Below are 13,620 nucleotides of genomic sequence, written 5' to 3' on the forward strand. Positions count from 1 at the left end.
CGAAAGATGGGCGTCCTTCTCTTTCGAAAATGAGCCTGTAAAGGTCAAAAGGCTTACCAGGGAGATTGAGTAGTCATGAACCTGAAAAAGGTCGATGCTACCCGGGGAAAAGAAGGGCTCACAGGCCACAAAGGCCGAAAAAAAAAAAAAGAAAAACTTGAAAAATTTATAAATTGAAACAAATTAATAAAGATAAATAAAAGAAGAAGAAAAATATACAGAAAAAGGGAAGGCACCAAAAAGGTAAAGTTTGACACACTGAGGAGAGTTTAGAAAGCCAAGCTCTCTACTATGCGGAAAATGCTAGACTGCTAGTTCCATGCTTGAGCATCGGGCGGGAAGGCTCCAGTGCATGCATAATGGAGGCACTACCTTAAAGTGACAGAGCACTATGGCAGTGTCCGCACCAGACTCCACGGATGACATCACCCACATGTGAGAATATCATGCCTGCTTGCCAACTTAATAGTAGCATTTTATCATGACATCTTAGCACACACATGCCGTCATAGAATTGATGCTCAACACTGTCACGCCTACCTCGAGGTGCTCAGTTACAGAATTGCCCCCCTAAGTTAATACAATAGTTAGAATATTTTCAAGCACTTTCATCTTGGCAATTTCACGGAAAAAGCAGTAGACAGAACTACATTCTGATCTCTGTTTCACCCTCTTCATACTGCTACTGTGTTTTTCTTTATTAATGTGATACAAGATAAATGCAGAAAGATTCATTTCCTTGCAACCACACACCCTTCACCCCTTACCTGCATGTACCAGCACAAATCCTAATCGCTTTCCTTTTTCAGCTTTGTTTGTTTCAAATTCTTTGGCTGTCGTCTTTGTGCCAGAAGCTTGAGATGATTTGGAAGGCAATGCTTCAAGTGAATTCATGCCCTTTTCCATGATCACACACCAAGATTACCATCTTCTGTCGCAGAAGAGGGAATGCTGCCAGTCAAACGCAAACACTTCAGGGGACCTTTCCTAAAGCAGAACAAAACAAAAGTTATGGACTGTCTTTCTACCAACAAATGGAATAATTCCAGTAGAAATGTGTGTGTATACATAGGATATAAGCTAAACTTAGCTTATCTCATTAGAATAAAATATAAACTACAACAAAGTGAATGGGTTGTGTCGGCATTACAGTGGCTTTGTAAACAGGGGGGGGGGGGGGGTTGATATTTCCTTCTAAATAAATAATAATTTGGAAAACATTTCTATATACACTAAAGTAAATGATTCTCCTGCATCCTAGAGAGGTAACTTTACCAAGGGGTTTTTTTGTGTGTGTTTTGTGCGGCAGTATATGCACATATATCCATTCCTGGGAGTGCAGTTTGGGTGGAATGGAGGCAGCGTTGTGATATACATGTGCACTTTATAAACTGCAAGTGTACATGTGTGGAGTACCCACATATGTTTACACGTGTAAATGTGTGCATCAATATTTACAGAGCTACTTCCGGGTGCATATAAAGGCACATAGGTGTGTATAAAATAGGCTTGAGCTTGCAGAGGGGAGGGGAGATGTAAAGTAAGTTGGCCAATTCTCCTTAATCACTATGGGGGGTCATCAGAGCCCAAGCCTCAAGGGGTATTGATGAGGAGAGTTTGGGTACGAGGAAAAGGGAGGAGGTATGAGAATAATTGTGATTTATTGTTACGCAAATATAGGTAATCCCTTGTTGTGAGTTTGGAACGTATTCGTATGGATAATAATGTTGCTATAAGGGTAGGTTGAGAAGGTTACTAGTGGAGAGAGGGGGGAGGGGGAGTTAATTTTGTAAAACAGTTTTGTTACTGACTAGTTATGTGCTATTAATCTGCAAGGTGTTTTGTTAGTAACATATATATAGCAGACTGTGTTGTTATTGTATACTCTGTTAAAATTCAATAAAAATGTTTAAACATAAAAATAAGCTTCAGCTACTACTGAAAAAGGCATGAGCATTATCACACAAGATATTCCCTTTGCTCTACTGGAACACTATTTCATCCTGACAACAGATGGTTCAAACACAGACTTTCACTGCACACAAAAGATGTGGATTAAGTCTAAATGCTTCTACCAGATCAATCACCTGGAGTTCTGGGCCATACTTTATGCCCTTGAGTCTGTCCGTCTCCTCTGAAGATACTTGATCTTAATTTTGACAGCCATGTCACCATGTTTTATGTCAACAAGCTTTTTAAAAAGAACAGAATCTTTTACTAAGGTTCAATAGCATTTTTAGCTCGTGCTAAATGCTTTCTGGGATTTTAAGGTTTAATTTGTACTGAGGATTTTCTCTCCAGTTTCAAATCAACAGGTATATTCATATCACCTCTCATTATGATATGATTTACGTCTAACAAAGAAAGCTAATGTGCATTATCACAGAAAAATTGTGGCTGATCTATTGGAGAATAAATGTTAACCCATCTACCGTCCTTGTTCTTTCTCTCCTGGTTTGAAAAGAAAAAATGGTGTAGCTATACTATCTAAAAATCTAAATTATAATGTACTAGTCAGACAATCTTGAACCCAGTTGGATTCTAATTTAGTTGAATCTAAAATCTTAAACTTCAGACCGCTCAAAACATGGCAGCCAGGCTTATATTGGGAAAAACGTGATTTGAAAGCGCAAAACCCCTACATGAAAAACTGCACTGGCTCCCAATCAAAGAACGTATTGCTTTCAAAATCTGCACCATGGTTCACAAACTTATCTACGGCGAAGCCCCGGGATACATGACAGACCTCATAGACCTACCAACCAGAAACACATCCGGATCAACACGAACATACCTAAATCTCCACTACCCAAGCTGCAAAGGCCTTAAATACAAATCAACTTATGCATCCAGTTTTTCCTACTTGAGCACACAACTATGGAATGCATTACCAAAAGCCGTGAAAACAACGTACGACCACCTAAACTTCCAGAAACCACTAAAAATTAACCTGTTTAAAAAGGCATACCCTACTGAACCAACTTAAATGCCTGAACTCTGCAACACAACGAAACCAAAGCACGTAATGGCATAACTCTTCCGCTCTACAATTCCCTATGCGCATGTTCCACATGAACCTTATTCTACCACAACATCACTTTGTATCTGTTCATACCGAAGTCGGCGAACACCTCTCCGGTACAATGTAAGCCACATTGAACCTGCAAATAGGTGGGAAAATGTGAGATACAAATGTAACAAATAAATAAATAAAACTAAACTTTTCTGGTCCAATCTACACCAGGATATTATTCCACATTTGTATCTCCTAGTAATTAACAATACTCTTGGTACTTGCCATTATAGTATGTAACCCAAAACTCTCTATTACACTGATAATCTTTAGGGATATAGAGGAAAAGACTTCAGAAACTCGGTAACCCGGGGTCGGTCACACAGGCGACCAGAATGAATTGCTGCTGCTGTGGTGGCTGCCATTGACCTCCAAGACCAGTTTGAAGTTGCTGTGAGAGGACGTGAGGTCTGGCTCTTAATGAAACATAGAGCGAAACAGGAGCTCGCTGTTGGGCGCGGGCATTCTCAATAGTCTCAGCACAGACCACAGCTAAGTACCTATGTCGTACCTTTTTCGCACAGTATAAATAATCAAGTATAAGATACCAATACAGTGCCATATAGGTTTTTGGACTAATGACGATTCTCGCCAGCGTGAGCTCTAAATTTAGTCCACGCAGAGCAAAGCGGTCAGCTGTTTCATTAAACTAATATCAGCTGTTACCGAGTTTCTGAAGTCTTTTCCTCTATATCCCTAAACATTATCAGCGTAATAGAGAGTTTATCTTGCCTTTGGTGGAAATTTTGGATTATCTCCTAGTAATGGAATTTATTTGAAAGTGAATAAGAAAATCTTAGGGATGTTGTTCGACTCTTCGCTAAGCATGGATCCTCAAATGCTTTAACTAAAAAAATTAGTTTTAAATTTAAACAATTGCATTTAGTTCACTTCTACTTTTTTCAAGGTATTTTCAGAGTGCTTCTCCAACTATTGATTCTCTCTCAACTGAACTATTATAGTTCCCATTAGTTAGGAGTCTCATCGAAATTTATGAATCGGTTTCAGCTGATCCAGACTACAGCTGATAGACTAATACATGGAAAGTCTAAGTTTGATGATGTCTCACCTTTGTTGATTGAGTTTCACTGGTTACCTGTTAAGCACGAATTATGTTTAAGATTTGTTGTTTAGTTTTTAAAATTCTGTCTTGAAATTCACCTGTGTTATCTATTGGTTCAGCTAATAATTGTTGTAATTTTGATCATTTTTTGTTATCACTTCCTTCTATAAAGGGGTTTGAGATATAAATCTACGTCATGAAAATTTTACTATTATTCTGTAAAGGTTTGAAAACCTTTACCACAAAATAATTTGTTGAATCCTAGTTATTTTTATTTTTGGAAAGCACTAAAATCCCATTTAATACATTTATTTTATAACACATTCTTTATAATAATTTTAATTTTGTTACGCTTGATTTGTAATCTATCCTGATATTGTTATCAGCTTCTTATATTTGTTACCTGCTATAAACCTAATGTAGGATTAGGCGGGATATAAGTAATGCACATAACATATAATGTCTTCTGGTCTAAAGGAAGACCTACTTAACCTGCAAAAACTGAAATTCCAATTTAATAAAATATTGAGACTTAAAGCTGGTATTCAATTATCCTCATAATCTGTATACTATGCTGGAATGAATAGAGTCGGGAAAACTCTAGCTAACATTCTTAGGGCTCTGTTCACAAAGCTGTATTAGTGTTTTTAACACGCCAACAATTACATAGTAACATAGTAGGTGACAGCAGATAAAGACCTGAATGGTCCATCCAGTCTGCCGTAGAGTCACATTCATTCTCAATTCAAGATTAAATCAACAATAAACGTGTTATTATATATACTTGATCATGGCCTTTCTTTGGTGTTTCTGGGACATGGACCGTAGAAGTCCACCTGGCTTATGTTCCGGCTACTGGTGTTACAGTCAAAATCCCACTCCAGCCTATTCAAATATGTCTTGTGATTTGCGGGACACAGACCGTAAAAGTCTGCTCGGCAATGTCCTCACATTCCAATTACTGGAGTTTCTGTCAAAGCTCTCTCCAGCCCATCCTAAACCGGATTGCTATATAGAAACATTACGGAAGATAAAGGCCAAATGGACCACCTAGTCTGTCCATCCTCTGTAACTACTAAGTCTTCCTTTTTGTATGGGATCCACGTGTCTGTCCCACGCTTTCATAAATTCTGACACAGTCCTTGTCTCCATGACCTCCACCGGGAGGCCATTCTACGCTTCCAACCACCCTTTCCTCAAACGAATACTTTCATAGGTTCCTCCTAAATCTATTTCCTCTTAACTTCATTGTATGCCCCCTCATTCCAGAGTTTTCCTTCATTTGAAAAAGGCTCACTTCCTGTACATTAATGCCCCTGAGATTTTTAAATTTCTCTATCATATCTCCTCTCTTTCAGCGTATACATGTTGAGGTTCAAAGCCTGTCCCTGTACGTTTTATGTCCAAGACTGCTTACCAGTTTTATAGCCACCCTCTGGACTGATTCCATCCTGTTTATATCCTTCTGTAGGTGCAGTCTCCAGAACTGCAGACAGTACTCTAAATGGGGCCTCACCAGAGACTTATACAAGAGCACTATCAACTCTTTGTTCTTGCTGGTCATGCCTTTCCTTATGCATTCAAGCATCCTTCTGGCAATAACTGTTGCTTTTTCTACCTGTTTGGAAACTTTAAAGTCATCAGACACATTCACCCCACAAGTCCCGCTCTTCTTTTGTACACAGAAGCACTTCACCCAAGTGCATGACCCTGCATTTTTTAGCATTAAATCTTAGTTGCCAAATATTGGACCATTCCTCAATGTCACCTACATCCTCTAGAGTGTCCACCCTATTGCAGAGTTTGGTATCATCCACAAAGAGACAAACCTTACCAGACAGCCCTTCCGCAATATCACTCACAAAGATGCCAAAAAGAGCCAGCCCGAGGACCGATCCCTGCAGTACTCCACTGATAACATCCCTTTCTTCAGAGCAAGCTCCATTTACCACTACTCTCGGTCTCCCTCCGTTGAACCAAATTTTTTTTTTTTAAGTTTAATTTCTTTTATTGATTTTTGAAACAGATACCATCAAGAGCTCACAACATAACAACAAGTAACATTTTACAAAGTAAGGCAATATCGTAGCTCTTATGTAAGAAGCAGCAATCTACATTCAGAATCAAATTAAGTGAAAACAAGAGAGAGGGAGGAAAGAGGAAAAGAAGAGGGATAGGGGAGGGGGGGCTGGAGAATACAAATCAAAGTGTAAAGCATGCACATGTCAAAAAACACACATCAAATTTAGTACTTATCATTGTACCATCAAACATATAAACAGCAAGTGACCGACTCACCTGCAAATGCGCAGTAGAGTCAGAATGCTGAGAGTATAGAAGTCCAAGCCCCACCTCCACCAGCAGTACAGCCCAATAGGGAGGAGGGCTTGGACATGGGCGTGGAAATTGGAGGAGGAGGGAGCAAGGAGGGAAGGAGGGGGCGGAACTGAGGGAAACAGACGCTGGGGAGAGGGCAGGGGGGAGAGCAGGGTTGGTGGACGGGGGGAGGGGGGGAGGCGATAGGAAAACAAAAAACTAGCCCGTTGTTACGGGCTTAACGGCTAGTATCAAAATAAGCAACAAGTGGTAGCCATTGAACCAATTTTTAACCCAATCAGTTACTCTAGGTCCCATACTGAGGGCACTGCCTGTGCAGAACCATGTCAAAAGTTTTGTTGAAATCTAAGTATACCACACCTTGTGCCCCTCCCACGTCCAACTGTTTGGTCACTCAGTCGGAAAAATCAATCAGATTCGTCTGACATGACCTGCCTCTAGTGAAGCCATGCTGCCTTGGTCCTACATTCCATTCAGTTTGAGAAACCTCACAGTCCTCCGCTTTAGAAGCGTTTCCATTAGTTTACCACCAAGATCAGACTGACAGGTCTGTAATTACCAATCTCCTTCTTACTTAAACTCTTGTACAAAGGGACCACATCCGCCCTTCTCCAGTCCTCCGGGACCACTCCAGTCTCTAAGGAAGCATTGAAGAGGTCAGTCAGCGGAGCTGCCAGAACTTTGAGTTCCTTGAGCACCCCAGGTGTATCCCATCAGGCCCCATCGCTTTGTCTACTTTTATTTTAGCTAGCTCCTCATGAACACAAACCACTGAGAACGGGTCTTGGTCTACCATACATCCATCCCCTTTAAAATTTGTATTCTGCAGTCCTACCCTTGGCCTTTCATCCATGAACACACAGCAGAACTAATTGTTAAGTAGTTCAGCTTTATCCTTATCTTCCTCCAAATATTCCTCCCCCTCAGCTTTGAGCCTCACAACACTATCTGAAAAATGCCTCATCCCTCAATTTTACTGTATTAGCTATCTTTTCATCCATTTGCCGCTTTGCTTTCCTGACAGCTTTTCTAGCTTCTCTTAGCTTATCCAGGTATTTTCGCTTGTTGTCTTCTTTCTGAGTCATCTTATAACGTGTGAAGGCTAACCTCCTTTCCCTTACCTTTTCAGCACTATGTTGAAGAACCAGAGCTGCCTTCTTTTCCTCTTACTTTTATATAATTTTTTAACATAAAGGTTAGTTGCCTTTAATATAGCTCCTTTTGGTCTTGACCATTGCTGTTCTACTTTCTTCAGCTGTTCCCATCCCAGTAACTTTTCCTTGAGAAATCCAAGACCTTCAATCTAGAATGAGCCATTTCCTCTGTCTTAATATTGAACCACAACATAGTAACATAGCAGATGACGGCAGAGAAAGACCTGCACGGTCCATCCAGTCTGCCCAACAAGATAAATTCATATGTGCTACTTTTTGTGTATACCTGACCTTGATTTGTACCTTAACTCTCTAAAAGGAGTTTGTTACATATAGTTAATTAGTTTGTGAGTGTCCCTTTAATAGTGGAGAAACTCCACTTATATTATAATACAAACAATTGAAACCTCAAATCTCCAAACAGGAAAGAATACAAAAGTATTTATACTGTCCTTGTTATATCAGGAGTAAGTTACTATCACTGGTTTCTTAAGAAGGACAGAGAGAAAAAAATCCCAGAAGCAAAAAAACTCACAATTAATGAGAAAAAGCAAGTGAGATGAAAAACTCTCTTACCTTCAAATATTAATTAATAAAGGGGCACTCACCCAAACTAAACCATAACAGACCAATCCCAGCCCTAAATTAGACTTGATTTGTACCTGCCATTTTCAGGGCACAGACCGTAGAAGTCTGCCCAGCACGCTGTGTAGGCGCCTATACAGATACTGTAGGCGTGCACACAGTTAACACGCGTTAAAAATGCTAATGTGCCTAAAACGCAGCTTAGTAAACAGGGCCCTTAAAGAGAACAGAAAAATGTAATTTAAAAAATGGTTTTATTTTAACGAGAGAAGCAGACATTGTGGAGCACTTTAATTTTTATGAAAAGATTTCTACTTCATAACGTAAAGTTACAGTAGATCAAATATAAATGTACTTGCACACACTAAAAAGTCCAAACCCAAATTCTTTATCTTCTTCGGATAAACCAATATCAAACACGGATGTTCAAAAAGCTATAACTTCATTGAAGACTCAGAAAGCTCCAGGAAGTGATGGATTTATTGCAGACTTTTATAAACATTTTTCTAATGCAATTATCATCTTGGCTCCTTCATTTTTGTAAGAACATTATTAAAGACAAATGCTGTTCCAACTCTATGGCTGAGGCGGTAGTGGTTTTACTATCCGCACCACAAAGGGATCCAATCCAAGCACACAATTACAGACCAATATCATTACTTAATTACGACTGCAAAATATACACTAACATTTTAGAGGACCATCTAGTTTCAGTAGTTGGATCTTTTACTGCTCCTGATCAAAGTTAATTTGTAAAAAGTCGCCTGGTTATGGACAACACTAGAGTCTTCAGTCATGTGCTCCACACTACAAAAAAAATCTTCATACCCCCGACTGTGTTATTTCCTTAAATGCCAAAAAAAAGCCTTCAATTATGTAGCACAGACCTTTTTATTTCAGGTGTTAAAATGGTTTAATTTTGGTAACAAATGTATAGATATGATCTGTGTATTATATTCTTCTCCTACTGCCAGATTATATGTTAAAATGGAATTAAGAAATCCCTTTTGTTTATTTAGAGGCACTCAACAGGTTTTCCCTTTATCTCCCTTATTATTCATTTTAACTTTAGAACCATAACTTATAAGTTTATGGGAAAACCAAGACAGTCAAGGCATATCTGTAGGTAACACTACAATCAAATTGTCCTCTTATGTGCTTTTATACATTTCTAACCCTGAATCTTTGGTCCCCCATCTTTTCAAAGTATTAGAAAACTTTGATTCACTCTCAGGTTATACAGTTAATTAATCAAAATAGAGTTAGTGCCTTCAAATGTGTTATGTCATAGCTCATAAATCTCCTCTATACTATTAGATGGTGTCCTAACCAAATTAAATATTTAGGAATATATTTTTGCCCAATATGGAAACAAACTCTTCAGATTAATATAGCTAAACTAAAGCAGATCAGCTTTCCCCAGAGAGAAAAAAATAGCATGTTGTCACAACCTTTACATCACTTATGGCATCATTTAATGGCTTGCTGGGGACATTCTACTACCTGTAGCAACTTGGTCCCCATAGTGGGTAATAGGCAATTTTTTAATCATACCTTGCTTTTTACACCTTTTAACAGAATATAGGCTATATTAGTGTGGTGTCAGTCGCCTCACTATAGTGTGCTTTTTTTTTTAACAGTATGCTCACCGTTTTTTAAAGTATACCTGCCTTTTTAGCGGTTTCTGTTTAAATTTACCAGATTTATTTATGACCTTTTTTAAAAGTTAACCTGTTTTGGCGCCCTTTAGCCTGTCGGTTTTATTTCATGTGTTTACCCGTTTTCATATTATAGATTTTATTACACATTTTTTATTTTTCATTTTACAATAACCATGTGTCCCTCTTTTCCTTTAGATGGCAGAGTTTTCCACTGGGGTATGTTTACTAAGTTAGCGTTTTTAACGCGCCTGTAAATTTAAGGTGTGTTAAACGCTAATGTGCCCATACATTTCTATGGGCGCATTAGCGTTTAACGCATGTAAACCATTTACGCAGGTTAAAAACACTAATGCGCCCATAGCGCCGCTTAGTAAACATAGGCTTATGTCTCTTAACCCAGTTATGGCTATAGCCATTTTTAAGGATGATCACTTTTTACGCAATTTTCTACTAGTTTTTACCTGGCTAGATCTGCCATTTTTATAGATAACTGTTTTAACACCTTTTTATCGTGCCTGTTTTAATTTTTGTTTCTACTTGTTTTTATAAAGACAAAGCAAAGAAAAAAGGCACAAAACTGCTTGCACAAAAGCATAAACAAACAGAAAAGCAGAATAAAGTCAAAAAGGTTTATTGGAACAATACCCGACGTGACCACATTTCGCCCTCAGGCTGCGTCAGGGGTAAAACTATCAAAGGTGTATATAAATATATTATACACACTTATGGTAAAACCAAAAATTGTTCAAAAACCAAGTTCCAATCAATACCTTCAGTTTTGTTGAAGTAAGAAGAAGGTATTGATTGGAACTTGGTTTTTGAACAATTTTTGGTTTTACCATAAGTGTGTACAATATATTTATATACACCTTTGATAGTTTTACCCCTGACGCAGCCTGAGGGCGAAACGTGGTCACGTCAGGTATTGTTCCAATAAACCTTTTTGACCTTATTCTGCTTTTGTTTGTTTATACTTGTTTTTATAAGACAGCTTTCATTGTGTAATCAGTAAAGACCATGTGTCCCTCTTCTCCTTCAGCTGGCAAAGTGCTTCAGTAATCTCCACTACCTTTTGTGATATATCCAATTCCAGCACCATACACAGTGCATTGTTCTCTCAAAGGTGGTTGTTCACAACTGTGTATTGCTTTCACAATTATCATCACTGAAAGCCACATCACTTTTTAAGGGCCCTGTTTACTAAGCCGCGTTATAGGCACATTACCATTCTTAACGTACATTATTAACCATGTACGCACATTAACTGTGTACACGCCTACAATATCCCTATAGGCACCCACACAGCACACACGCGCTAACTGTAGGCACGATAAAAATGCTAACGCACCTTAGGAAACAGGGCCCTAAGTTGTTTTTGTTTTTTTTAACTATGGCTGTTCTCACTGTACATACCAGCAAATATTCTTGTACTCCTAAATGTCCTTATATTTAGTTTACAAATGGCTCTGCAATCAGTGAGTCTACTGTAAAATACACAGAAAATTCTGAATATTCCAACTTGGACAGCCTTAAAAGCCCAATGCAAAATGGAGCTTTTAGACACCTCTGATTATCTTACTCCAAAGAGCTCAAAATCCTACAGCAAGGATGCTTAAAAATATTGATCTAACTCAGCAGATTACCCCTGTTTGAAGGAGCTTCATTAGCTGTCCATTTTATGGGGTTTCCATCTTAAACATCAGAGTTATTATCTTAAATTTTTTTACAATGCAAAGGCCTGATTTACTGAAGAGACAAATTGCATTTTGCAAGCTCTGTTAGATCTCAGATTTACAGATACTAGTCTTTCACTAGTACCCACTGTTATTAGTGCTTGTCTGTAACTCTAACAGCAAAGATACCAAGTCACACGCTTTCGGCTGTACTCACACTCTCACACACATTAGGGGATCGGGGGACTGGCTCTCCTCACACACATTAGTGGATCGTCCCCCACCACCACTTTCCTTCCCTTCCCCTCCTCATGATCTGCCATCTGTCCTTCTACCTTCCACTCTCCTCCTTGTCCGCGATACGGCATATTTCCCTCACAGTCCCCCCGTCAAACTCATACCTGAGGTCGCCCACTAATAATCCCACCGTTTTCCTTCTCCCCCGGACTTTCAGATCTCATAGCCACACAGTTGAAGTGACGTCACCGTGACGTTTATGACCCGGCCTTTTAAAGCTTTCTGCGCATGTCCCGGGACTCGGCTTCAATTGGTAGTGGCGTCCAAGGTGGATAGATAAAACAGGAGACGAAGTGACGTCAAACGTTAAAACCAATTAGGTCAATCTCTATTTCCCCTTCCCCCCGCGCGGTCGTCATCGCCCTACACTCAAAACAAAGCACGCAAACCAGTGAGCTGCTGCATCCACGTTGTCGTTCTTTATTGTTGGTAGCATTTTAATTTATTCTCACTTACATTTTCAAACATGCCGGCTTGTGCAGTATGCGGATGTACATAGAGGAAGTATAATAACAGAATAACTTTTCATAGGTAGAGTAGTAGTAATTTGTTATAAATTGTAATCAGTGTGTCATTTGGAGGGACTGGTTATAATAGGGACACCCTAGCACTAATATTCGTTCAGAGATTTTTTTTCTCCAGGTAAAGGGCCACTAAAACAGACATCATGCTAGGAGAATCAGGTGCTCAACATTCACAGTTTGTTTCTATCTATCTATTTATTATATTTATATCACACATTAAACATGCATTAGGTTGAAACCTGGGAGCATTTAATTTTTTTCCTGTGCCTACATCAAAAGAAAAAGATGGCATGTGGGAACGTGCTCCTTTTGTTGTGTGGATTGCGGTGGTATATTATAAAAATGCACTTGACTGTTTAATTACTACGATTTCACAGAGTAGTATTGAATAATGAGGGAAGGGCTTCCTTCATGCATTTGTTCTGTCCAGCGTAAGTCTAAATGTGCTAATGCTGCCAAGTTCATACAAAATTAATTATGTTCGGTGGAAAATAAATATGTTGGCTCAGGCTGCCTACAATGTGAATATTCCATCATTATTTCATTATTGCTACCACATATTACATATTATGGGCATTTCTTTAAACTTTGATTGTTTTAATGTGTGTATCCAGACCTTACATGCACATGATTTTGCTTTTTAAACCCAAAGGTGAATCCTAAGAGTGGTTGAACAATTAGGTATAAACTGTATTGTTTCTGAGTTTGTTTTTGAGCGTTTTGGGTCCTGCTAATCTTACATATTCAGTCTGGAATTTTGGAAGATGGAAATGAGAAAATAAAAATTAAATTTTGGATGTACTCTATAGAAGTTGTTGTTTACTTTTGCAATGTGAGTTTATTTTTGCATTGTGATGGATGCCTGTTCTGGTGTGTGGATGTGATCATCTTTGAATCACCCTATGCTTATGGCTATGATTCTGAACATGTGGCATCATTAAAGGGCAAGTTTTTAAACGCCCACTTGGATATATATATATATATGCTAATCTCGACTTAGTTAAATGTTTCATATATATCCATCTACTTGCTCCCGTGAATAACTGAATTCTATTATTCTCTCTCACTGTATTTTCAAATGTAAGCCACATTGAACCCAAGTTTGATTGGGATAATGTGGGATATAAATGTTTTTTTTTTTAATCCTTTATCCTCCACCTTTTAAGACACTGCCTAGATGGTGATAGCACAAGGAAAGCAAGTTTGGTCCAATGAAGACTAACTCAAAATAACCTGTTCCTTAGCTGGGCCCT

The 13,620-nt window shown here is 38.7% G+C and overlaps 1 protein-coding gene across 1 annotated transcript in view; it reads right to left on the reverse strand.

Moving 5' to 3' along the window:
- TASP1 (taspase 1) overlaps positions 1-12,034 on the reverse strand; it is a 317,359-nt gene extending 305,325 nt beyond the window's left edge. Inside the window, 2 exon segments of the mRNA XM_030196341.1 lie at positions 768-987; positions 11,948-12,034. Of these exon segments, the coding sequence (XP_030052201.1) occupies positions 768-906 (139 nt within the window). The 5' untranslated portion in view covers positions 907-987; positions 11,948-12,034.
- Between the last annotated feature and the right edge of the window lie 1,586 nt (positions 12,035-13,620).

The sequence above is a fragment of the Microcaecilia unicolor genome, chromosome 3 (assembly GCF_901765095.1).
Source record: "Microcaecilia unicolor chromosome 3, aMicUni1.1, whole genome shotgun sequence".
Lineage (NCBI taxonomy): Eukaryota > Metazoa > Chordata > Amphibia > Gymnophiona > Siphonopidae > Microcaecilia > Microcaecilia unicolor.